The sequence below is a fragment of the Papaver somniferum genome, chromosome 8, assembly GCF_003573695.1.
Source record: "Papaver somniferum cultivar HN1 chromosome 8, ASM357369v1, whole genome shotgun sequence".
NCBI classification, from domain to species: domain Eukaryota; kingdom Viridiplantae; phylum Streptophyta; class Magnoliopsida; order Ranunculales; family Papaveraceae; genus Papaver; species Papaver somniferum.
Genome location: NC_039365.1, coordinates 79,793,942 through 79,820,332, shown reverse-complemented (window position 1 = coordinate 79,820,332; position 26,391 = coordinate 79,793,942). Strand labels below are relative to the sequence as shown.

Sequence of the window (26,391 nt, the reverse complement as noted above, 5' to 3'; positions counted from 1 at the left end):
ATCGTAATACATCATTACGAGTTCTCCGTAAGCAGCTCTCCTAAGATATCTACGAGCCCTATCAGTCAGTCCTATAGGCTTTATCACCTTTACTAAATCCTTTACTGCATTCAACGACTGCCTTAGGTTTCCTGTACACAAAAATAGCATGAGTCAGTATGTTGTGTACTTATCAAATACACTCGTTTTTAACTACAAAATGAAAATCATGTTACAAACTATGTGTATTTGCCAAGTACACAAACTGAATCATTCTATTCTGTGTTGTGTAACCTTAACTTACATGCATATGAAGGTTTAAAGGGGTCATTTTTTTATGTCCAACTATAATTTACAAACACAATACAGTCATAGGTTATATTTTTGCATGTGTAACTTTTAGTTATCTAGGCAATTGCCAAATCAGTTATGTTATTATGCATGTGTAACTTAAGGTTACACAGTCAATTGGCAAGTCAGTGATTAGATTTTCAATGTGTATCTTATAGTTACACAGCCACTTTGCAAGTCATTGGTAACATCTTGAATGTGTAACTCACAGTTAAGATGTGCAACTACAAGTTACACAGCCACTTCTGCAAGGCTCATTTGTATGTGTAACTACAAGTTACACACTCAATATACAAACCACAACATAGTGGTGAGATTTTGAATGTGTAACTTAAAGTTACACATGCCCTTGTTTGCGTAGTTATACATTCAAAAGCATCACTTACATTAGAAACTTTTAAATTTCTTCAGTTAGTAGATTTTAACTACAAGTTACACACTCAATCCTAGACATTCTACAAGGTGTAACTTTAACTTACACATGCATATTAATGAGTAACTTTAATTTACACAACCAATTTTCTATGTGTAACTACAAGTTACACATCCTAAACACAACCAATTTTTTATGTGCAACTACTAGTTACACATCCCTAGGCAAGTCAGTGGTGACAAGCTCACTTGGTATGTGTAACTATAAGTTACACAATCAATATACAAACCACAACACAGTCAGTGGTTACATTTTGAGTGTGTAACTTATAGTTACACATGTCCTTGTCTGTGTAATTACATATTCACAAGCATTATATGAGAAATAAACATGAGACCATGACAACAATAGTTTTCACAACTTAGTACCTGTAATTGTATCATCTTTTCTAGGGGGATTCATTTTTCCTTTCACCATTTTTATTCCAAAAGAAATTTGATTCTGAATCTGCAGTTGATGTAGTAATAAAATCAAGTTAGTTGATTGCAATTCAACTTAGAGTTTCTAGGGTTTTCAAACAGTAACATCTCAGAAATGAAATCCACTAAATCAATCAGTTATATCACATCCATGACTTACCTTTGTTTCTATTTAATCAGTTATTTCATGGATTTTATGCACAAACGATTGTTCTCCTTCTCCGATCTGTAAAATTATCAGTCAGAATGAGTTAGTTCAGAAATTTTCGACCCACGAATCAGTAACAACAGGAATCAAAACTAACAGCTTCAAATCAAAACTTACCTAGTGATTAATCGTCGGAGTATTTCATCAACAGGAAAGTAACAACGACGATTTAGGTTTTGAATCTGAAACTGAATCTGAAACTGTTTCTTTTGATTTTTTTTGGTTTTTGAATCTGAAACTTTTTCGATCTGTTTCTCTGATTTAGGGGTTAGCAAATGATGAATAGTTTTTGATCTCGATCTTTGTTTTGGAACAGATTTCAGGAAGATTTCTTGATTTTTTCGGTTTTTTTCTAGATTTCTTTCTGTTTCAGGTGAGTGAGATTTGTTTTCTCTCTCCTTGGAAATGAAATAATGGCGTCTGAACGAGAGAAAGGTAGGTGACGCCTCTTATATACTTGAGGCTAATTTAGTCTTTTCGCTTTTATTAAATTTATTTTTTAATTCAGGGCCTACTAATAAAACTCTTTTATCTAGGGGCCTCATATTATGGGTTATCCATGGGTTGGGCCTGAGCCTAATTTTCCCAAAAGAAAATTTATCGAAAAGCAACCAACTATACCAAGACGGAGCAAGCATAAAGCAAACAAAGTAATTAACCTTAAAACAAGCAACTATACCAGGGGAGGAGCAAGCATAGTGAATATGGGTCTGTAGTGTACCATGTCTAGCTGGCTCCCAAACTCAATTGTTGTTGCGTTAGGCGTGTTTTTGGCAGGAAAATAAAAAGGTTTCAAAGCTTGCAGGGCTTAATTGGGGCCCAAAAAAATAATTAGGGGTCCCTAGTTACAGGACGAAAAAGGTCATGAAATAGTAATTGATGGTTATCCCTTATCCCAAATTTTTTTAAATGGCTAAATTACCCCAAATCATTAATGGTAATTAAGTTAATTAATTATTAATTAGTTTAGTTAAATTAAAATCAGATTTAGGGATAAAATTTTGATACAAGAAAAATTGTGTTTTTGTTTGTGGAGAGGAATAAGTTGAGTTTTTGGGGGGAAAATTTAGGCTTATTTGAAATGAGTGATTCCAGTGGAGGAATCATATTGCTCAAAATGAAGGAACCAATCCTCAAAATGAAGAACCCGAAGCTCAAAACAATCAGGTAAACTTCCTATACTCTTCAAATTGTATGAATGATGCTCCAAGTGGTCGATTCATGTACACTATGCAACTACTCAAAGTGAGGGTCGTTAAGTCGAGAGGGTAATAAACGAACGACTCTAAGGAGTCGTCAATTACTTGACACAACCTTTGACGACTCAAACCTGCAACTTTTGCAGGCTATGAAAAATCGTCAACCAAGTGTGATATAATTGACGACTCCAGCTAGTTAGGTCACATAGAGTTGTTAACTTAATATGTTTAGAACCCAAACGACTGTAAAACTTTTTACTCTCTGAAGATGTTACTCTTAGGGTCGTTAATTTGGCATTCCTATATACTGACGACCCTAGCGAGCCATTTCATAGATTAATGAGAGTCGTCATTTCCCACATGTATAAATAGTAACCACTCTTTCACTTAAACGACTTCAAAATTTTATAAATCTCATAGTATAGTCGTCATTTCATAGATCAAGGGTCGGCGGGCAAAATTTATAAAACCAAACGGCCCTTCAACATCGTTAGCGACTTCAAAAATTTGAAATGACGACCCTTCAACATAGTTAACGATTACAACCATTTGACATGACGATCCTTCCTATTTTTTGAACAAAGAACAAATTTTGTATCCTATAGAGTCGTTAGTTTCATAAAGGGGTCGTCAAACAAAGAATCGTTAATGCTTTAGAAATATATTGACTACCCTATCACTATTTGGGACAGAGAGGTGGTTCTGCATAAGACAGAGTCGCTCTATTTAAAAAGGGTCGTCGAGAAGAATCGTTAGCGATTTAGAAATTCCTGTACGACACTATACTAGGGCAGAAAACCAGGTTTTGGGTCGTTATCTACTACACTCTAATGGTTAACGATTTTTCATCAATTCAACATGCATATCAAAAATCGTTAAGTAATAAAAAATCGTGGTTAACGACCCTGGAATTGTAACTGCAATTTTGCAGTTGAAAACCTAATTTTTCAATCAACAAATCAAATTAAACGCAAACCCAGATTAGAGTAGGGGGTTTTAGTTCTCGTACGATGATGAATCAGTGAGAATTTTTTTTCTCAGAAGTCGTTAATGGAATGAGAGACAGAGGGAGGGAGGGAGCGGAGGAGAAGAAGAAGAATGGGAGGAGAAGAAGTTTTGATTGAAATGAAGATTGGGGGCCTAGGTTAGCGGTTAATGAGATTTTTAGGGTAGTTATTAGAGAAGGCTAAATTGGTATTTTCACCAACATTTTGAAAGCCCTCTATCTTTAATGGGGTGGGTATAAATTAGATGAGGCCCCTAATTATTTTCCATGGCCCCAATTAAGCCATGTTATTTTGTACCCCTAGCATGTAGAGGAAATTCTTCCGCACCTGATCTATACTCGTAATAACTTGTGTGGAGCATATGATGGCCGCATAAACTTGGGCAGAGTTGGGTATGTTCGATACTTCAATTCTCAAATGACTTCTTGGATCGGTTATGATTAACCAATTCATTTCGCTGGGTTCTGGAATCTGGACCGAACTATTGTCTATCAATACGGGCTTGATTTTTGGCCCGCTGAGTCGACTCGCGAGTATTATATCCTACATAAGAAGTTGCCGCCCGTATTGATAGAGAGGATTGGTTTCATCAAATTTAGGGTTTCATTTTTCATTTTCCATGTTCCCTTCAATATCTTCCCCAATTCTTTCTGAAAATCCGCCAATTTAGGGTTTTTTTCGCGGTGTCAGCTCCTTTTTCATCTAGGGTTTCTCTCGTACTATTATTGCTGTAATTTTCTTTCAATTATGATTATATTTTATCAATTCTCCTGCCTTTTTGTTCATTCAATTTCTCAAAATCTCCGTGCTTTTGGTCCTGGTTTGAATCCTGTTGCACCTTACGGCATGGGCAACCATTCTTTTGGTTCCCGTTAAATTTCTTTTTTTCATTTTGAAATTTGATATTTTAGTTTCGTTGTCTGAAGAAAATATTGTCTTCTGTTTTCTCGGATTGTTTAGTTTGTACCGTTTTTTTTCTTTTTTTTTCTTTTTGCTGAAACTAAAGCTTGGTTTATAAGACCCTGGATGGAAATGATGCTGAGTGAACCGCTAGATCGTTCACTTCGGCGAAACTTGTCGTTTAGACGTTCTTTTAAATCTGCTGTTGGTAGGGATGATAGAGGTTGGACTTTGCTTCACATTGGTGCTCGAAAAGGTGATCTAAAGGAGGTAGCTTTTTATTTTCTCTCTCTAACTTGAGTTTTCTGGAATATTTGTTTTATCCAGTCATTCTACTGGACGATTTATGATTTAATGTACAACCTATACTTCAATAAAAATACCCCAAATACTGGAATTTTGTCTAATGAAATCTAATATCTCTGGTTTTGGAGCTGCATTAAGGTTACTAGAACACTTATTTCTTAGATGGATGTTTAATAGTGGACAACTTAATCTTCTTCTCTTTGCCTCTATTCGTCTTAAGATACTTGTTTAATCTACCAGATGACCGTGCAGTGCTGGAGAAAGGGACCTAATCAAAATGTCAAACCTTTACAGTTCTACCTAATGAAAATAATTGGAAAATTGTTGGTTTACAAGATAGATTAAGGATCCTGGATTCCTGGTAATGGTGAATACTAATAAGTGACACATCCTACAAGGCGCCCGATTAATTTATATTGAACACTGTCGCATTGAAACTTTTAGTTCTATTAACTAAACTAATTCAGCTTATTCCGACTGAACTTTTAGGACCGTATCATCAAAGTATCTTGGCATCCACGTTTTGCAAGATACTCACTCGTTACTGCCACTCACAGATTATGTTAAGAGGAGACCATTTTAACCAATTTTCACAAACAATGCTTGTACCTTCTTTTTTTTTCTTTTGGATTATATGCAGAAGTAGGCCTGGTCTGGACACTCACTTTCATTTTTAGGCCACTTTTTTATTTCTTGCAAAACTAGTCAAGTTAAACGGATTCCATCCACTTTAACCATCTCGGTCAATTTATCGCGTTGACTTGTCAATATCTCGCCAAAATATCATATAGGGATATCTCATGGATGTGGTAAGATTACTGAAATAACCTTTTTGTACGTGCGTCACTGCTTTAGTGATTCTCGTCCATTTCTTCCTTCTTCTCTCTGGTTCTTCTAAATCAATTTTTTCTTCTGCTAAAATCAAGAGATAACTTAGGGGTTTTTTTTTCTAATCAAACCTAATTAACATTAATGGTGGATGTTTAGAAGAGATTTACATTTATTCCACCTGCAATGGTGTTTTCACAATAGGGAAATTCTTATACGGAATTCGTCTTCCTATCAATTTCAGTCTCCTCGTATCTTTCTTCTTCCTTGTATTAACTGGGTATGTAAATCAGTCAAAACCCCTTTTCTTCAAATTTGTCAAATTTCATGAATTGATTGTGATTTCAGCAAAACCCATTATTCAATTTTGTTAATTTCATGACCAGGGTATTTGGGAACCAGCTGTTGTTCTTAATGGGGATTGGATATACAAATCCAACATATGCTGCTGTTGTTCAACCTGCAATCCCTGTGTTTACTTTTGTTTTAGTAGCTTTCATGGGGTACTCTCAAATTTCATCCTCCATTTGTTCATTTCAACTTTTTTCCTCTTTTCCTTGCATTTGGGTGACTGGGGAGATTGAATTTTTGCAGCACCGAAAAAGTGAATCTGATGAAAATTGGAGGTCAACTCAAGGTTGGGGGCACAATAGTATGTGTTTCTGGAGCTATACTAATGGTTTTGTTCAAGGGACCATCTATATTTGGAGAGGATGTCACTGAATTGTTGCACGGAGCAGCGACGGCGAATGATTTAATTGCCGGGGCACAACCAGAACCTGCTGGAGGGTTGATTTCGGGTTTGTTGGGTATTGGTCTTACCAAGTTTCACATTGGGATGCTCTGCTTGATTGGGAACTGCTTTTGTATGGCTGTTTATCTATCCTTCCAGGTATTTAGATGTTTCACAATGGGATGTTCTGTTTGATTGTGGTAATGGTTTGCTTAGATGAACTAGTAGGTGGTATTCTCACGAACTGAAAATGGAACACAACTTGTTCACAGAATTTCCTGAATGACGAGAACACAGAATGGAACAGGAGAGTGGATGGAGACATCTGTTGTATACTTGAGAGCAGCAGGTGGTATTCGCGTTCAATTGGGGGAGGCATTTCTATGGGAATTCGAATAGGAGGAAGATAAGAAGTTTTGGAGGTAATTAAAGGAGATCTGTGGCATGAAAATAAATGGGTTCTTGCATTTGAATGAACATGGAATTTGGTGTTTGTGTGGTGAAAATTGTGTTAGAAGGCAGCAGAGAAGTGAGAGTTTTGTGGTTATGTTGATGAATAAGAAGATGGGTTGCTCTAATTGAGTTTGAAACCATAAGACTTGTTGATTTCAGAAGGATGTTTGATTGATTGTTAGTGCAGAGAAAGATAGCGTTCGCTGCAGAAAGGGTGGTTCATGTCGAATACAAGCTGAGAAAGGGGTTTCAATTGTGGTTGTTATGAATTTATTACAGAATTAGAGTGAAATGGTTGTTGTGGAGGTTGAGATCGATGGGATCTGTGTTGCGGAGGTTGAGATTCAGAAGAGGTTGTGTAATTTAAGAACCAAAATTGAGACAGAGATGAAGAAGTGGAAGTTGGGTTTCAATTGAATTGAGAGATCGAAAAGGTGTTGGTTGTTTGACCTTGAAGTTAAGAGAAGGATGTGCTGTAAGAGAGCTGTAATGATGTTGATGTGAAATAGGTGATGGTAGAATTGATTTGAGTCCGTTGTTGTTGTTCCGAGCAGTATCTGAGAGAGGGTTATGTTGCTCAGAAATGTGGAGAGCTGATGGTTTGAGAGAGAGAATGGTTGTTACAGAGGAGCTGGAGGCACTTGTGGAACTGGAGAGTGGTTGAGGTACTGTGTTAATTGAATGAGTGCAGTTTATAGTGAATTGGTGGGTAAGTTTGATGGCTGAAGGGATGAGCAGGTGGAGTTGTTGATGCAGTGCTGCAGGAGTTGCTGCTGTGTGCATCACCGATTTCAGCTAAAATTGCAGGTATATTGCAGCTGCAGGAATTGATATTAAAAGGCTGGTTGATGTTGGAGTTGTGCTGCAGAGAAGTCACAACCGGTGGTAAATGGGTTTGTGTGTTGCGTCAGAGAATGTCAGATCTAAGAACATGGAACAAGCAAGAATTGGCTTTTGTTGTTACAGGAAAGTCTGTGGAGAATAGTTGTCTTGTGTTATTGAATTGAGTAGGAAGACAGAGATTATCGTGCTGGGATGGTCGAAAGAACAGAAGCAGTTGAAGTGCTGCAATGTACAAGTAGTAGCAGGTGGTGTTGCTAGGTGTAGCTGGGAGAACAAATGGTGCTATGAGTCTGAGATGGAATTGCAGGGAGCAGGTGTTAGCAGTGATGTTGCTAGGTGTAGCTGGGAGAACAAATGACAGGGAAATGGTCGTGATTACAGTACATACATGGGTTGAACTGAAACCGTTCCCCGATTTAAATCAGTGACACGGACTCAAATCATCGATTCAAAGGACTTCAAAGGAGGAATTGAGCTAAATGAATGATATAACATTAAATCAGTGATACAAAGGATTTTTAGGTCTTTTTAGTTACACCTAACGGTGCTAACTTTCCATCCATCACTTTTGGTCAAAACTTGCCTACTCTAGCAATAAATAAAAAAATAGCCTAGATTTGAAAAGCACCAAAAATAGAGGCCTATTTTTATAAAAAGTCCTATTCTTTTTCTCTTGAAGCATGCTTGTACATTCTATTTCTTGTAAACTAGATTGTGGAAACCCGCAATGTGCATGCAAAGATAAAAATGTTGGCAGGGGTAGATCATGTGGATAAATAAGTTACTACTGAGTAATTAAACCCAGTTACAAATCACATAGTAATAAAACTAATTAAAAATTAATGAATATTCACAAAGTTATAATGCCAGTAAGTGTTCGGAGAAATTCGCAACCGTAAATGCTTGAGTGTTATTCAGTTTGGTTAAATGTAAATTCGGTTTTGGATTTGGTAAACAATTTGTAATTCATAAATAATTCGCAATGGCGCTAATTTGTTAATTGCTTTTCCTTTACGAATTCAGCCAGCTTATAAAATTTGGTATATCTTAAATACCATAATCACAATTAATTGTGTACTACTGTATAATGAATCTTCATTAAGAAGAAGTCATTATATAATGAATAAATGCCTACCATTTTGATTCAGTAATATCTGACCTTCAAAAACAGATAACGGAGAACCTTATACATCAAATCTGTGCATGTCTCGTTGATTTACCTCACTACACCTACCTAAGTCCTAACCCTTTTGTATTATCCACACGTGGCCAATTTACTTTTAAGGCCAGGGATATTTTCGTAACCTTCATTTGGAGAACCTAAAACTGTTTCTTCGCTTCCTCATGCGGAAGTTTGTCTGTTTCGTCATCTCTCGATCCTTTCCTTATTCCTGCAGTAGAAGTACATATAGGCCGTGTTTGGGAGCTTTGACTACGTAAAGTTTAGCTAGGGAATTTTTTTCTCTAACTTGAGCAGAATTATCTCAAGATGTATTAATAAAGATGATATTTGTTTTTCCGTTATATCCATCACGGGTTTATCATGTATTATGTTTGTCCCTCCATATTTTAAATATGTATTTTTATAAAATAATTATGTATTATGGATAAAATTATCGGAGAAAAAAATAAAAACATAACAATAAAGTTAAAAAAATTGAAAATATTTTGATTAATTAAAATAACTACCTCTATAACCGTCTAACCCAGGCAAGGATATTGGTATCCTCACTAATTTAGAGAATAACATAACCTTGCTTTTTTAGCTTCCTAAAATCAAGGAAGATTTAGTTGTTCATATCCTAGACTAGAATTAGAACAAGACAAACATAATTTAAATGTACTTCCTTAATAGCCCAACCTAGGATAGGCATTTCCAATGGGCCAAACACGACCATAAAATTGGGAGGAAACTCCAAAAATTATCTTTTCCTCCCATTTCAACTGTAGCATTCAAAATATCTCCTTTCTTCGATCAAACTTATCAATTTTAACGATTATGTTTCACTGATTAAATTTGATAGGTATTTAAATATTATTGATTGCAAAACTAAGAGAGATTGTTATTGAAATGAAGAAGGTGTTCTTTTGTAATATTTTGAGAAAATTAGTTAAAACTCTGGTCTTTGATTGTTAAAGATAGGATTTGTTGTTTTGGTTATGATTCGTGTATTTTGCTTATTGATATTGAGTGGTTACTTGTGATATTTGGTAAAAGAGTTTGATTTTCGGTTAATAAATCTTTTGAACAATTAGAAGTTCGAATTATGGATGTTGGAAAGAAAGAATAAGAAGTTTCAAAGATAAGGACAGTCTTCTGTTAGTTTGAAATTTTGGAAGGAAAATGGGTGGTTGAGTGGTTCACTCTCGAACTTGCCCAGAACAAATTTCATTTGTGGGAATGATTTTGGTTCTAATTTCGGATCCAGTAGTTAGTATTTATTTCTTGAGAACTTTTATTTGTTTTGTGAAGTAAAACGCTTTACTTCGATCAATTCAATGGTTTAGGATAGAACTGAAAATTGAACTTTAATTTTGGACTAGAATGATTGAGAAATTGATCGATTCCAATCGATTCAATGGATTTTTTGAAGAATCTTCAACTGGTAATTTGTTTATTTGATTGTATCTGAAGGATAATTTTCATCAATTTGATTGATTATCTAAAATTTCATCTTAATTTCATGAAAATGATGAAACCAAAAAACTGATTTTCATTTGGCTGGACATTCCTTGTGACGGACATGCTGCAGATTTCCCATCACATAGAAGGCCTCCCTTTGGGTCTGCCAATTAAGTATTCACTTCTTCTGGCTCATGCCCCAGTTTAAAGAGCACAGTAGAAATTTATGCCATGTCTCTTTTTACACACTAGATTTTTCATTTTCATTACCTCTCGTCGGTATTTAAATATCCTTTTTATGCTTGTGGGATTTGTTTTCCTTGGAAGATAGGGTTTTTATCTTATTTATTCCAAAACTCGAATAAGGCAATACCGTCTGATTGATTCTTTTGTCTCTGCATTTGGTGCAAAACCTGGCTTTTAGACTATGAGTGTGTTGTACTGATTATCTATATTCTTATCATATTTCTTTCACGGGTGAAGCGACTATTGGATGAAGGAATGGATGTCAATACCCCTGCATGGGGCGCTAAAGCACAAGGTGCGACCCCTCTCCACCTTGCGGCTCAGGGTGGGCATGTCAAAGTTATGGATGAATTGCTTGAGCGTGGAGCTGACATTGATGCGAGAATGAAGGGTGCATGTGGTTGTAAGTATATCGAAACCTCTATCTAAGGCTGTGGCAAATGTCGCAAGTAGATCATTCTTGAAGTTTAAGGCCCTCCTACTTGAACAACCGTCCAACAATGGTTGTTCAAATTTTGACCTTACCTTAAAGATTGTTTTATAATGTGTATAGATTCTTATAAAGGATAGATGCAACACCTACTTGGCTAAAATGGTTGCCTAGAAAATTTTTGTCCTTGATTTAATAGAACTTTTCTTTCTTTCTTCATCTTTTATCGTTTCCTTTTACTGATATTCAGTATTGCATTTTAGCCATTCTGCAACTCTGTATTTTGACAAGAGTATAAGATGTCGATGATGTCTGGCTAGACATCAGTTAATGTTGGGATCCAAATTTAGTTTCAGCCTTCAACTAAGATTCAGCCCCCATACGGGCCATACCCTACGACCTACAGGCTAAAATCTTGTGGTCAATGAACCACATAATGGTCTTGTTTAACAATTAGTTGGCAAGACTAATATTTTTAATTTTTTAGGATCGCTTCATAAAAACTCAAGGATTATTTTGTTTTAATTTGACTTAAAACTTGGTTATGAACATCTGTTGGTTGTTCTGACCATCCAAAAGCATATGCACATAAGTGATTTCCACATTTTTTGCTCTTTTTGCACTTCGGGTTTTACTTGCGGGGGTTATTGATTAGTTGGTTAGAACGTAACTTTTTTTTTTTCCCGGATCTGTTTTTGCAAATTCGAAAGATTATCTTGTTTTAATTGATTTTAACATTGCTTATGAAAGTTCGTTGGCTGTTCATGACCATCCAAAAGCAACAAATGCGATTTTCACATTCCTTTTTTCTCTTTGCTCTTTGGAGGTCGTATTTTCTTGTTTTTTCAACACTTGGGGAATATATTTCGTGTTTATTGATTATTTGGCTTGATTTTACCCTTTTAAAATCTTTTTATGCAAATTCCAGGATTATTTTGTTTTAATTTGGTTGAGACCTCTTTTATAAACATCTGTTGGTTGTTTTGGACGATCCAAAAGCATATGTACAGAAATGGATTACCACATTTTTTTTTGTTTTCTTTGTATTGTGTGGTTATATTTTCTTGTTATGTCAGCTAAATATGACATGTGTCGCTGTACTATGTTGATGCTCAAATTTTGTGTGCTTGCTTCTTTACTAATTTAAATGTGGGATTCATTGTGTTGCTGTACTGTCGGCACCTTTTCATGTCAAACCAGGGACTCCTCTGCACATTGCAGCAAAAGAAAGAAACAGAGAAGCGGTGACCTTTCTGATAGAGAACGGGGCATTCTTGCCAGAAGACATTAATGACAGCAGGTTCAATCCTCCCCTTCATTACTGTCCTGGTCTTGACTTTGCTTATGAGGAAGCAGAGCGACTTAGAAATGGAAATCTGTTATCAGTTGATATTCCTGAAATTCCAGAGACCTAAAAAACTCAAACTACGATTTCTTCTACTTTTTAGACGACTTATGTGCTCAAATCCTGTCAGTAACCTTCCATATGGTAAACTTTCTCTCACGTGGTGGCTTGCCTCGACGGTTGATGTTGAAAATGTGTTTTTTTTTCTTCCAGATGCTAAGTATCAAGGGATATGATAGTATTTTGTATTTATGTAATACTGAGGTGTATGAAGTCATCTGTTTATTGTTACATATTTATTCTTTGATGGCCATATTCAGCGACTCAAGAGTGTTTCAATTTTCTCGTCTTCCATCATCCATTCGGTCTCTTAGTCCGTGAAATTTGATATTTAATTTTCTGTGCAGATGTTCATATTCTTTTCCCCCAGTGAATATGAAGTGTCCAGTTTTTTTTTAAGGGCTCAAGTGGCCAAAGATGAGGGGACGTGTTTTTCTTTTAAGAGAGTTAAAAGATGATTTTCTTTTATTAATATGAAAAATTAAAATACAACTTGGACTGTTCGACCAGGTGAAATACAAGGTTCAAACCAGAAAAATACCACCCAGCTGCCCCCAAATCCCCAAACAACAATGACAACCACTGAAAACAATTGTCCCATCTCCCATCCTAAACCTTTAACTATTTCTGTTTTTTCTTCTGGTCCTTGTGGATAGAACTAATATATCGCCAATAGCATTCACAACTGGCACTCAAACTTTATCAGTAATACATTTGGGAAAATGAAATCCTGCCTAAAGCGTGTTACCAGGTGATCTACCATCCGTAATCCATCGAGCATCAGCAGAACAACAACAACCATACCGGTAGGATGGGACGACTCTAACATAGACCGGGTTAAGATCAATACTAATGGAGCGGCCAGAGGATATACGAGAATCGCAGGCGCAGGCTTCATTTGCAGGGATTCAGAAATGAAAGTTGTGATGGCGTTAGCACTCCCTTTAGGCATAACCACTGCCCTGGTAACCGAGACACGGGCCATGCTCATGGCATCCAGAACTGCAATAGAAAGGAACTGACCAAAAGTTCTATTCGAAACGGATTAAAAAAAAACTACTTGGTTTCATAATCACTCTTCCTGAACCACCATGGTACATGGCTGAAATGATTAAGGAAATCAAGCAAAGGATGTCCATTACAACTACGGAAAAGGAAACCAACCAACAGACGGTATGGTTTATAATACAGCAGATGGCAGGCAAGTGGAAAATTTTTCAACATGGGACCACATAACAGCTTCCTTTCTTAATCAAATTGGAAAAAAAGAAGAAAGATAAATGCGGTAGGTCATCCCAATTAGTGGCACGTTCCCCAAGTGAGAGTCACTGCCTTACACCAAGCCTCCCAATAATACAGATTAGGCACGTAACCTCGTTTGTCCTTGCCCGACACCTTCCTATCCTAGTTAGTAATTCGGGATTCGGCAAACGTACGGAACGTCAAACGTACGAGTATTATACGGTTTTGTAAAATTCAGATTCGGTCCAAAATTCGGTCAACGGGACGTGATTCGTCATTAATTCGGAACGGCATACGTACGTGTATAATTCGATTTATAAATGTGAGTTCGGCTCTGAAAATTCGGTATCTATATATAACAAATAATTTGTATTTATAAGGTCATAGACCAATTTTTATGCATATGTGTGAGTTATTTAAGGAAAAAATAAACTCAATATGATGATATTAATAATATATACAACATTAGTTATCCAAAAGGACGTCGTATAGTGGTTTAGATGCTTGGTTAGTGAGTTTGAGATCTCTCTCACCTTCAAATCTCTTCAGTCGGTTTTGTTTCATAAAAATTACAACACGTCTAATATTCGGTCGTGTATGTTCGGGAGCCAGTAAAGCCCAAAAAGTGGAGTCTTTGAAAAGTAAAAGCTAAAGAATTTATGGCGAAGTAAGCGGACGTATCATTCGGGATACGTAAAATTCGTGAACGATTCGCGAATAATCCGGGAATGCCACATAATACGCGACTTGGGTTCGGAGTTGCAAACGTACGCGAATAAGACGGTAAAATTCGTGATACGGAAAAATTCGCGAATGATTCGCGAATCATTCGCGAACTTACTAACTAGGCTTCCTATTAGTCCAAAACCTAGTTAGCAATTCGGGATTCGGCAAACGTACGGAACGGCAAACGTACGAGTATTATACGGTTTTGTAAAATTCAAATTCGGTCCAAAATTCGGTCAACGGGACGTGATTCGTCATTAATTCGGAACGGCATACGTACGTGTATAATTCGATTTGTAAATGTGAGTTCAGCTCTGAAAATTCGGTATCTATATATAACAAATAATTTGTATTTATAAGGTCATAGACCAATTTTTATGCATGTGTGAGTTATTTAAGGAAAAAATAAACTCAATATGATGATATTAATAATATATACAACATTGGTTATCCAAGAGGACGTCGTATGGTGGTTTAGATGCTTGGTTAGTGAGTTTGAGATCTCTCTCACCTTCACCTTCAAATTTGTTCAGTCATTTTTGTTTCATAAAAATTACAACACGTCTAATATTCGGTCGTGTATGCTCGGGAGGCAGTAAAGCCCAAAAAATGGAGTCTTTGAAAAGTAAAAGCTAAAGAATTTATGGCGAATTAAGCGGACGTATCATTCGGGATACGTAAAATTCGTGAACGATTCGCGAATAATCCGGGATGCGTACGGTAAAATTCGTGATACGGAAAAATTCGCGAATGATTCGTGAATCATTCGCGAACTTACTAACTAGGGTCCAAAGTAGTCGCAGACCAAATTAGCTTCTTCCCAACTGCCTCAGCAAAGATTCGGCGGCTGCAATTTTTTGCGACTGTAGTTACCCACAATCACCAGAAGACATGTACAGTACTAGAGAGCGCACCGAACCCACAACGCCTCTTTATACACGATGATTTGGCACAACCAAACACAACTAATTTGGGATATTAAAGCAAACATTTACGGAGTACATAAGAAACCCGAACTAACAAGACCCTCGAATATGCATATTGTTGTTACTGCGTACATGTGCCAGAGAAACATAGAACAAAAATACAGGGCTTGAAATGTTTTTACCCGACATGTTTTAAAAATGACATCAAATCCACCCCTTAATGGTGAAAATGGATAAATTAACAATTAAGGCTCCAACTTCAAACATGGAAATCACCCTAGGAACCATTGTTTAAATTTAAAGAGCCACAGGAACCTACAATCACATCCATACATACAGATACATCAATTAATCTACAATCAAGAATTTGGAGCTCTGTTAATGATGACCAAAGTCACTCTACTCATCCTGCACCTTTTCCTTAGAACTGATTAAAATAGATTTTGTTATGCTCCATTTTAATTTTTGAGAACTTCACATCTGATTTCTAAGCTTAATTACCTAGTATTCAAATCAAATTCTCCTACTTCCCTCCATTCATCCTGGATTCCGGTGTCCCCATTTTCAGGCTCATTTTCGTCATTCAGAAAATCTTCTGATGGTTCATCATCCTCTCTGTGCGTACTACCCCAACCATGAATCATCTCATCCATGTGGCCTACTTGTTCATGCCCTGACATCTCATGCCCCACTGAACCTTCATCAGCTTGAGAACCAACAGCACTCCCTCTCATTGGTGCACGAGCAAGCATTTCCGCATGAGTTTGTGCTTCAACACGGGCATGCTCTGCTTGAACCATGGCTGCCATTCGCATTTTAGCTTCTGCAGCATCTCGACTGGCTTTCTCTCTGGATTCAATCTCAGCCCTTAGCTCCAACAGAGCATGTTTCTCATCTTGTAGAAGGGCTTGCTCTAACATCAATCTCTCTTCAGACCGAAACTCCCCTAGACTTCGCTTACGAGATATTATATTGAAGGCCAGGACTTGTTTCTCGAAAGTAGATGTAAATTCTGATACTTTACTTGCAATGTTGTGGTCCCATTGCTGGGAGCGGGAGGGCATCTGACCTGTTGTATCAGAATCAAGGATCCTATCATCCTCTTCAGCTTCATAGTCTGCCACCACGTGGTAAGGCAGTAGCCTGCAAATATTCATAAGAGGCGTAAACAAATAAATTAATTGGAGAAAAGCAGAGAGAAAAGAGAGAAAACAACCGAGGAAAACACTGTCACAGTGAGGTTACTTTAGCAAGTACAAAAGTTTTTGATCGTCTATTCATGAGCTAATATAATGATGATCAACCATAAATTTGTTTGGACCCTACTTTGACTAATACATCATGGTTGCAGTTCACATACAATTGCACTTGCACCATCAAAATATTCGTTCACAACAAGGCGTACAGGTTAAACCTGAGTGGCTCTTAGCCAGGGTTTAATACCCACTACAGCATCCAAACATTTAAAGCCAAGTAACCTAATTTTAAACTCGTGCTAGAGCTTCATGCACTTTAAGAAAAATAACGTTGTTCCAGCCCTACTGTATCCCTCAAGGCATATCAATTAGGAACAGATTATTGTCCAACCAGCGTATAAACGAAAGAACCTTCAAGCGAACTAGTTGCTTTACTCCATTGAACTCCATTTATTCCATCAGGTAGCAAAGAATCTAAATAGAAAGCATCACAGCTGACGGCAACCAAAACATTCCAGTAGAAACATAATGTTCACTTCTGATATACAAAAAGCTATACCTTGACGAACCTCTCAGGCTTTCAGCCAGAGGAAGAGGATCCGGGGAGGAGATGCTAAACTGCTCATAAACCTGTTTTTCTATTTCATGGTGGAAAAATGGCTATATACATAATCGACGCAATGCATGCATTCCCATGCTGCCTGGAAGAGGATAAATACATATATACATGTATCCTACTAGAATTAATTCTTGAGGAGTCCCTTCCAATTTCTAGAGTTGTGTACTCCTACAAAGAGTAGATAACGGCATATCTTGAACAGACCACTTCATCTAACTTAGCAACCTACCACCAAACTTCGGTTCAGGCACACTACTAAGAATATCTTCCCCATAAATCTCAAGGAAAACAAATTTCAGTTTACATTAACTACGAAACAATACCAAAACCTCTGTTTGAATAATAAGTAACAACAATACCAAATCCTCTGTTTGAATAATAAGTAACAGCTTCGTATAGAGGTGCAATTTGAGACACGCTACAGAGACCTTACCTAAAGAGTAAGTGATGGAATGGATTCATAATCATTGAGGAAACTAGTTTCAACTCTTTATTATATCTTCCATACTACATCAGTTCGGTTTCACAGGTAACGTTGAACATCCCTTGAAAAATGTTCAAAAACCCAAATTACGAGTGTAGAACTCCGAGAAGAGATGTCAATGTTGGGACTGAATGAAATCAAACAAACTAACTCTCAATTGATATTGAAAAATCTGGCCCACATCAGGTTAGACTAGAACAGCAACAACAAGATGATAATCCATTATATTCTCCAAGGTTCAAAAACACCCACTTCATGGAGACTCGGCTGAACTACCACCAATATTGGCTTCATTACTTCTTTTACCCCCCATCTTTGGTCAGTCCATCAAGGATATAAATTTCTCATTACCTAATTTTCACATAAGCCTTACATATTCCCTATGAAAAAGAACTGCCAAAATATCCTCATTCCTCTTGTGTATAATGAAAAGAAAATGAAAAATAAAGAGAATGGAAGCAATCAGTGTTTGAAAAGCAAAATACAGACTGCTGAAACACCCAAGGTACCAAAAAGTCTCAAAACTGCAAAGCCTTAAACTCTTACCAACAACACTCCAAAAGATTACATAACTCATCAAGCTCCTTTATTTTCAGTGAAGTGGTTAAAACCGCAATTCCAACTCTATTGAAATGCAGTATCTATTCTAGTATACCCTGCCCTGTTCCTCACTCAAAATATATTATTGTAAACAAGACAAACAAAGAAACAAGGTCGAGCTTATACAAAATGATATCAAGTCCTTGTTGCCACAGGTATATGTTATTAAATCATCTAAGAAAGAGGCAAATTTGGAATTCTAGGCACCAATTTAGAGATATATATGAGCAAAAGACAGGAAACTGAGATCTTAATTTATTTTGCGCCAGACTCCGGAAGAATATTAAGTAACAACTTGATGAGCATTGAATGAACAAATGATCAGTCAACCTAGATATTAGAAAAAGAACGATTGTTTGATGCTGTGTATATCCTATGAGCAACCTGTGTTTGACACTTAGTAAACCGCAGGTTTGCACTCAACAATCCATATTCAGTTTCCTCTTTCTTCCTTTTTTGCTATAAACTAAAATTACAAATTTATTTCTTAGTTTTGTTTGGTTCTGTGATGTAAGACAGTAAATACCAAAAAAGATTGGTTTAAAGGAGGCAATGATGATCATTGTTATGATCTATGGGTGTTAAGAATGGAAATACCTAATTATTTTGTCCTGATCAATATGCCAGACCTAAAATATTGTTGGAAAGTTACAAGCTTGGTAATAATGTACAACTAATTGAGGCCTATTTGGTACCTATGTTCCAGAAATTCACTTTCCCTCCATGTTTTATATCAAGTAATTCAACACTGAGCCGTGGATTTCACTTTGAAATCAGAAATCAATTACAAACAAGACACATTAACATAAAAAAGTTCGAATCTTGGATAAAACCCTAAAAGGAGAAGAAGAAACCCAAACCTTTCACATGCATCTTCAAGGGAAGAAAAGGGGCGTTTGATATCAGGGTGACACACCCGCCAAGCATCCTGATAAGCCATTTCTAGTTCTGCTTGTTGCCCTTGTCTACTTACTACTTTTTGCTGCTGCTGTTGCAGATTAACATTGACATTCAAATTAGGGTTAGGGTTTGAACCCTGTTGTTGTATTTGCTGCTGCTGTTGCTGTTGCTGCTGAAGATTAATTGAACGTTGTTGCTGTTGCTGCTGCTGCTGTTGAAGACTTCCTAATGGTCTTAAATGAGCATCAATGTTTGATGGAAATCGAGAAATAGCTTGATTTTGATTTGAGAATTGATTTTGTTGTTGTAATTGTTGTTGATAATGTTGATAAAGAAGCTGTTGTTTATGCATCTTCATTAGTTGTTGTTGGTGCTGCTGCTGTTGCTGTTGTTGAGCCGGACTATTACTATTATTTGCTGCTTCTTCCATTTCCCCCCCCCCCCCCCCCCCCCCCCCCTCTCTCTCTCTCTCACACACACACAGACACTACTTTCTCTCTCTTCTATTCCCTTCTCTTTCACTCTCTCCTTTACTTTTTTTTCTAAGGCGTGTTTAACTGCTTGCTGTACATTATTATTGGCTGAGTGCTATGTCCGGTGAGCGAAGGGTATCATGGTAATAATCCAATTTGTAAGGCGTAGCGTTTGCTTTTTTGCCAACTCCTTTCCCTTGGCTAGAGTCCGATGTTTTTTATTTTGAGTCAGATTTGGCTCGCGATCTGACTCTGATTCAGACTCATTTGAATCAGGGAATAAAATATCCTTGATTTATGGAACCAAGTCACTGATTCGCATATTTTTGAGTCAGATGTGACTTAAAAAACAAACATATTAAGTCAAATTCAGATGAGTCATGTGATATCAACTAAATCTCGACGAGTCAGAATCAGATAACTCGGATGAGTCAGGAAAAACAAACAAGATGTTAATCTCCACGGTCCATGACTAACACACCAAGTATTTTCATTTGTTCTATTTATTTTTACTACTTGTTAAGCAATTTGGTACGACTAGGCCTACTAAATTATATGAGGTCATCATATGATAACAGAGGGATAATGTTGTAGTCAAATAAAAAACTTTTTGTCCAACTATATTTGTTAATGACCAAAAAGTTCTTAATTAATTAACTCGTTGAACTGGGGTATTCCAACCTGATTGAGGTATACATAAATTTAAATGGATTTAGAAGGAAAGTCGAGGGGAGTTAAAAATTGTAAAGTTACAAAATTACCTTTAAAGATTCTAATTAAAACTAACACATTGGTAATATCAATTTTATATCATCTTCTTCTTCCTACTATATCCTAACGTCCTCTCCATCCCTCTCCATTATTTTTATCGTTTCCAAACGAAAGAAAACTCGTCGATTAATTTGTCATAATCGTGGATTGGAAAATTTCATCGTCGATTAATCTTCAGACATGCAGAAGCATATGAAATACAATATAGAAAACCTAATCGTGATGATCCTAAGATTGGAAAGACTATGCAACAATACAAATGGGAAAGAAAAAAGTAAGTAGGTGAAGAAGAAATCTATGAAAGTGAAGAAACTGAAGAAATGACGAAATTGAGAGAGTAAGCGATTACATAAAACCAATCCAGTATTGTTTAAATGTCGAATTAGATATGAAAAATCGAAATTGTTGAATCGCAATTATGTGGTTGTCAAGGTATCTCTTTGTCTACCTCGACGACTTTTCATGTTTACTTTTAGTCGTCATCTTCCTGAGATGAATATCATGACAAATTTTCATCTCTGAAAGTAATATTCGCAGGGTCGTCATAGTATTCATTCGAAAACCTTGACGACTAGGACTAGTCGTCAGGTTATGAAAATCTAAATCATGTTGACTAATGATTGTCTAAAACTTGTTTTTCTTGTGTTTCATTTTGTAGTTAGTCATCAAGGTTTTGAAAATCTAGCTTGCCGACTAGGTTATGGCCATTACTTTGATACATTTTCGACCCTGATGACCAACAACTGCCAAAATCCAATGTTTCTTGTGTCCATTGTTGCTATTAGTCGTCATGCTTGTGAAACTATAACCTTGACGACTAGTAAATTAGCTAGTGTTTGTGGGTAAAAACGATCTGCTGGTTTTCTGGTAAAAAATGGTGGAGGATGCAAGTGCTCGATAAAGCAAATGCTCAAAGTAGCAAATCGCCTGAACCTTTAAACAAATGTACTGCACGATAGTACTTTGACTTCAAGAGACTAATCTGTAGAACCCTGGCCTAAACCAAGACAATGCCCGCTCCATGTTCAATTCGGCCACAAGAGTAGGAAGAGAAGGGTCGGTATGTAGGGAAGGAAGCTGAGAATGTGTGAATATCAATGGAGATTGAGCGATTGATGATGTGATGTATTGAACTGCTTTAAAGATGATTCTCTGTGTAGACGAGAGAAATATTCTGAAAGTATTTGATAATTGATTGTATATTGAGTCTTATGTTCTTATCAAGTTATAGGTTCCGGAACCTATTTATTGCAGCACATCGATTTCCTGTAAGTGGTGACAGTTGAAGGAAGTGAAAGAATGGGAAAGTGGGATAACATGACAAAACCACTTTAACTTTCCGTGGAAGACTTAGTTGATTGACCATCCACTATTCCACTTTTTCCTTTAACTGCCATCACGACTTATCACAACTCTCATCGTGGATGTGCCACACATCGCACATGTTGTAGGCCGCCAGACCAAAACCCTAGTAATATCCCCCCATGTGACATGAATTGATGTTTCATGTGAAAGTATGCTTTGCAGATGTATTTTATATGGTCAATCTTTGACCTAGTTAGACTATGAGTCTTAATCGATGATAAAAACACAAAGGATACCAAATACACCCTACTTTTTCGTTCGAAAACCTGTATAGACAAAACTTAACACAATTTCAAGAAGACCAACTTAATGATCCTTGACAATATGTATAGAGTTAATATCTCAACCTCTACTCGATCAGTATGTATATAGACACAAGGTACGTGAACCTGATTGTTAAGAAGAGTACTTGGATGATCTCAAAAATCAATATCCAATATCAATCTAGTCGTATCCAAATAATTCATTCGGAATTCTGCCAAGTAGTTAAACTTGTTATCTATCTTTTAAGATACGAATTCTACAAGAGACTAGTCTCGTAACCGATTATAATTGAGAGGAATTATCCACGTAGATTGAATACGTATAAACCTGTGATCCAATTATAAAGATAAAAAACATAATTGTGAATGGGAAAAACATAAGACACCAGAAATTTTGTTTACGAGGAAACCACAATAGCAGAAAAACCTCGGGACCTCGTCAATATTGAATACTACACTGTATTAAGCCACTACAGACACTATCCTACTATCATACTTCGGACTGGAATTTAGTTGAGACTGAATCCACCCTCCAAGCGTTCAATTACAGTCGCGCTTTTTACGTCTCTTGAACCTCGCAAGGTTCTACGCACTTGATTCCCTTAGCTGACGTCTTATACAGCCTAAGAGTTACTTCAGCCGAAGTGAAGACTTTTGATACCAATCTTCCTATAGAAGATAAGACTATTTGATTTACGTTTAGATCAAAGATCAAGGTGTGGAAATTTGTTTGCAATAGCAAGCTATCAAACCTCACAAATTGCGACTCCTGAAGAACATCCTAGATTCTTAACCACCTATCAAGAAAAATCGTCGAAAGATCAACTAAGATCAGTCTTTAGATATCTATCTTGAGGAATCACAAAGTCAAAGACGAAGAAACTTTGTGACTACTATGTATCTTGCCTGAAAGAGATTACGAAAACCTTGATAATAGAAAATCAAGATCAGGATTCACGAACTATCAAGGTAAAGATAGTCGGACCCGGCTTTACGAATCCCCATGCGAAGTTTTTTTAGTCGTAGACCTAAAAGGTCAATAGAGGCGACTCTATAATCAACTAGGACATAAAGTCTCAGGGATTAATTTACCCAGTTGACAGAGATACTCTTGAAAACACTGGGGGTACCAAAATACACCACCAACTTTTTTGTAGGCAATCTGTATGGACAAACTCAATACAACTCCGAGAGTTAAAACTCAATCAAGGAAATTGTCTAGAGTTATATATCTTTCTCTCTCTTCTGATTAGAACGTTTATATAATTGAATCCGTGAACCTAATTACAAAGAGAGTTCTTGGATGGTACCAAAGACCAATGTCCAAGGATCAATCAAGTCTTATCCAACAAACTAGGTTGGACCTATCTACTGTGATTGATCAATGCACAACCTGTGATATTTCAATTATAAAGATAACCAATATAATACGGAAAAAAAAAACACAGACACCAGAAATTTTGTTAACGAGGAAACCGCAAATGTAGAAAAACCCAGGGACCTAGTCCAAATTGAACACCAAACTGTATTAAGCCACTACAGACACTAGCCTAATACCAATTAACTTCGGTATGAAATGTAGTTGAGCTCTAAAAGGAAATTTACCGATTAAGGTACAATCACGCTCCTTATGCCTCTTGAATCCCAGCAGGATTCTGCGCAATTGATTCCCTTAGATGATGTCACACCAACTAAGAGTTGCTTCAACTGAATTGAAGACTTTAAACCAAATATGCCTCCCACAGATTAAGCCTACAATTTATTTCCTGATTACGATCGATACGGATGATCAAACCAAAGGTAAGATCAAAGTGATGGAAATAAATTGCAACTTGACAAAGTCTAGCTATCCTTAAAACCCAGAATTGTGCAACCCGAAGTGCGGCCTAGATTATTATTCACCTCACAAGTATAAAACTTCTGGAATCACAAAGTTGAGACGAATAGAATTTTGTGATTTCTATCTATTTTGTTCAAGTGATAAATCAACAATCGAACAAGATCAGGATACTCAAGTTATCAAGATAAAAGATAACTGGACCTGGATTCACGAATCCCAATGAAGTCTTTGATATTCGCTAAACCCTAAAAGGGTTTCTAGAGAGGACAAATCTAGGTACAACTAAGACACACCTAAAAGTAGTGTCAGGATTCAAATATCCCAGTTACCAAGAGTTCCCCTTATATAGACATATAAAGCCTATGTTTCTTTAGGTTTAAGTTAAGATAGCTTTGGAACCAAGCAAACAATATTCACTGTTAGATGAAAACTTTGAACCTTATTCGCATAAACAGGATATACACTCTGGTTAGGTAAACTGTAATCGAACCGTGTACAAAGACTATATTCAACATGGTTAGCCGAAACTTGTAGGTTTGAACTTAAAAGCTTAACACTCATTTTCATGTTACACAAAGACATTAATCTTGAGTCACAATCATGTGATCAAATGAGTTTATTGTTTATATAAAGAATTGACCAAATGCAAATCATCTCACAGAAATAATTTAATCGCAATTGAATCATAATCGACATAGTTGGTAAATGTACAAAGTACAAATATATGAGTCATTTGTGAATCGGCTGAGTCATGGTACGCGAACCGGTTTGCAAACTTATAAGCAAAACCGAGTTCCGGAGTTGACAGAACTTTTTCAGTTCACGTACCGGTTTACAAACTTTGGTGCAAAACTAAGTTCTGGAGTTGACAGAACTTTTTCAGTTTGGAAACCTTAAGACTTTACCGGTTCCAGAGTTCACAGAACCTTTTCATTTTGCTTATAGGCATAAAATACGTCCAATTTATTATCTATTGTTAATGTTTTCTTTGCGATTTTTCTTGTAAATTATGTATTTTACGCGTGTTTTGAGTTTTATAGGTACTCTGGAGTCATACGAAGGAAAAGTGAAAAAAATCATCTTAAATTGAGCAAAAAGGGGAAAATGGAGATTTCATAAGCAAGTACTAATGGCTGTCGAGCCAAGGTTAAAGGTCGACTAGCTGAAATTCCTACAGAAGGACTAAATATAGGCCACCTGAGGTTAAGGGGCTGCCATCTGGGTAGCCCTTATCAAGGTGATCGGGTGTTAAATCTTGCCCCAATTTATAACCTAACCTAAAATTGAGAGATTTCTCATTCTCTCATTCTGTTTCACCTGAAATAAACAAGAAGAAATAAAAGCAGCAGTCGCAGCTGTATTTCCGAGAGATCTAAAAGGGGATCTGGTGTTGAATTAAGAAGAAAATGATGATTTTTGCTGACGAATTAAGAAGAAGTAGAGGATATTGAAGGGAGTTGATACTGATGTGGTTCCAAGAAATCAACAGAGATGGAACTAAGAGAGAGCCCGTGGAATAGAAGATGCGTAGGATTTGCTGTAAATCCGTGTTTGGTCAAGAACAAAATAGTTAGGGTTTTCTTTTGAGGATTATAATGCTCTAGAGAATCAAAGCTAATATTTTCATAGGAAGCGTCCCCACTTCCTCATTCAAATAGGTGAGTTTCTATAAGGAGTGTTATTGCTACACCCCGCTTCAGTCTTAAATTGAAACTATATAACTCATTAAGACTTCTTAAAAGTCATCCTTCACATGCAGTCACACTATCACATCTACACCATAGGGAAGGGACAGAGAATGAAATTCTCTGATAGTGTTTACCTTTACCCACCACAAATTAGTTGTCTCATTCGAAAGCTTGATATTAGGATCTCCAGTCAGCAAGGTTGAGTATCCTTCATGGAAAGTTTAATTTATGAGCTTAAAGCCACATCCCCCTCGATGCATTTTTAACTATCTCTTTGTATAAATCATGAGGTCTGAAATAATTAAAGATGGTCATTGTCAAGGGACCGGAGATGGAGAAGAAGACTCAGAAGCCATGGGATATGAGTTATCAATTGAGGTCTGAAATAGATGGAATTAGAGATTGAATCTGAGATCAGAGATGGGTTTGTGGTGTTGGTTAAGATCCACAGAAGATGTTGAGAGATGGGTTATATGGAAGAAGATGAATATGATGCTGGAGAGGAGATGGGTCTTATTATGACTCAACTCAGGTTCTGTAGTTGTGATGAAGGAATTGAAGGATATGCAGTGGTGGATGGAGGCAATAGAATCGGAGAATATTTTCATGGGTTTGAGGTTGTATTTGGTGGATTGAGATTGGTATGGGTTTCTACCGTAATTGGTAAGGTTCTGATCGAGAAATTGAAACGGATTGAACTCCTGCAGATTGAATTGAAGTTGTTGATCCTCTACGGAGAAGAAAGGATGGGTTAGTGCTGCAGTGAAGAATGGGTTGAAATGCTTAGATGAATGTTAGAATTGTGCAGGAAAGAATGGTCTGAATTTCGCATGGAATAGTCGGAGAAATAAACGGAACTCTGTCGGATTTTCATACCAACGAGTTAACTCAGTGAGTTCGTTAACCGCTCCAGCTATGTAACTCAGTTGAGTAAG

The 26,391-nt window shown here is 36.7% G+C and overlaps 2 protein-coding genes and 1 long non-coding RNA gene across 7 annotated transcripts; 1 reads left to right on the top strand and 2 right to left on the bottom strand.

Moving 5' to 3' along the window:
• Positions 1-102: 102 nt before the first annotated feature.
• Positions 103-1,554, bottom strand: LOC113301551. Its single transcript, XR_003336370.1, has 4 exons — positions 1,508-1,554; positions 1,343-1,408; positions 1,132-1,210; positions 103-131 (listed from the first exon to the last, which is right to left on the bottom strand). It is a non-coding gene; the product is annotated as an uncharacterized LOC113301551 (long non-coding RNA).
• A 2,514-nt stretch (positions 1,555-4,068) lies between these two features.
• LOC113301728 (phytochrome-interacting ankyrin-repeat protein 2-like) lies at positions 4,069-12,626 on the top strand. Of its 5 annotated transcripts, XM_026550526.1 has the most exons (5): positions 4,069-4,766; positions 5,875-5,910; positions 6,017-6,133; positions 6,225-6,522; positions 6,636-8,421. In XM_026550526.1, the coding sequence occupies exons 3-5, from the start codon at positions 6,045-6,047 to the stop codon at positions 6,771-6,773; spliced, it is 525 nt and encodes a 174-aa protein (XP_026406311.1). In that variant the 5' UTR covers positions 4,069-4,766; positions 5,875-5,910; positions 6,017-6,044; the 3' UTR covers positions 6,774-8,421. The 5 variants fall into 5 exon arrangements, with proteins under 5 accessions (XP_026406311.1, XP_026406310.1, XP_026406309.1 ...); XM_026550525.1 differs by lacking the exon at positions 5,875-5,910; XM_026550524.1 differs by lacking the exons at positions 5,875-5,910; positions 6,017-6,133; positions 6,225-6,522; positions 6,636-8,421 and adding exons at positions 10,760-10,931; positions 12,159-12,626 and having other exon boundaries at positions 4,130-4,766.
• A 2,712-nt stretch (positions 12,627-15,338) lies between these two features.
• LOC113301727 (mediator of RNA polymerase II transcription subunit 15-like) lies at positions 15,339-19,486 on the bottom strand. Its single transcript, XM_026550523.1, has 2 exons — positions 19,017-19,486; positions 15,339-16,400 (listed from the first exon to the last, which is right to left on the bottom strand). Exons 1-2 carry the CDS (start codon positions 19,484-19,486, stop codon positions 15,755-15,757), a joined length of 1,116 nt encoding a protein of 371 aa, XP_026406308.1. The 3' UTR covers positions 15,339-15,754.
• Positions 19,487-26,391: the final 6,905 nt, after the last annotated feature.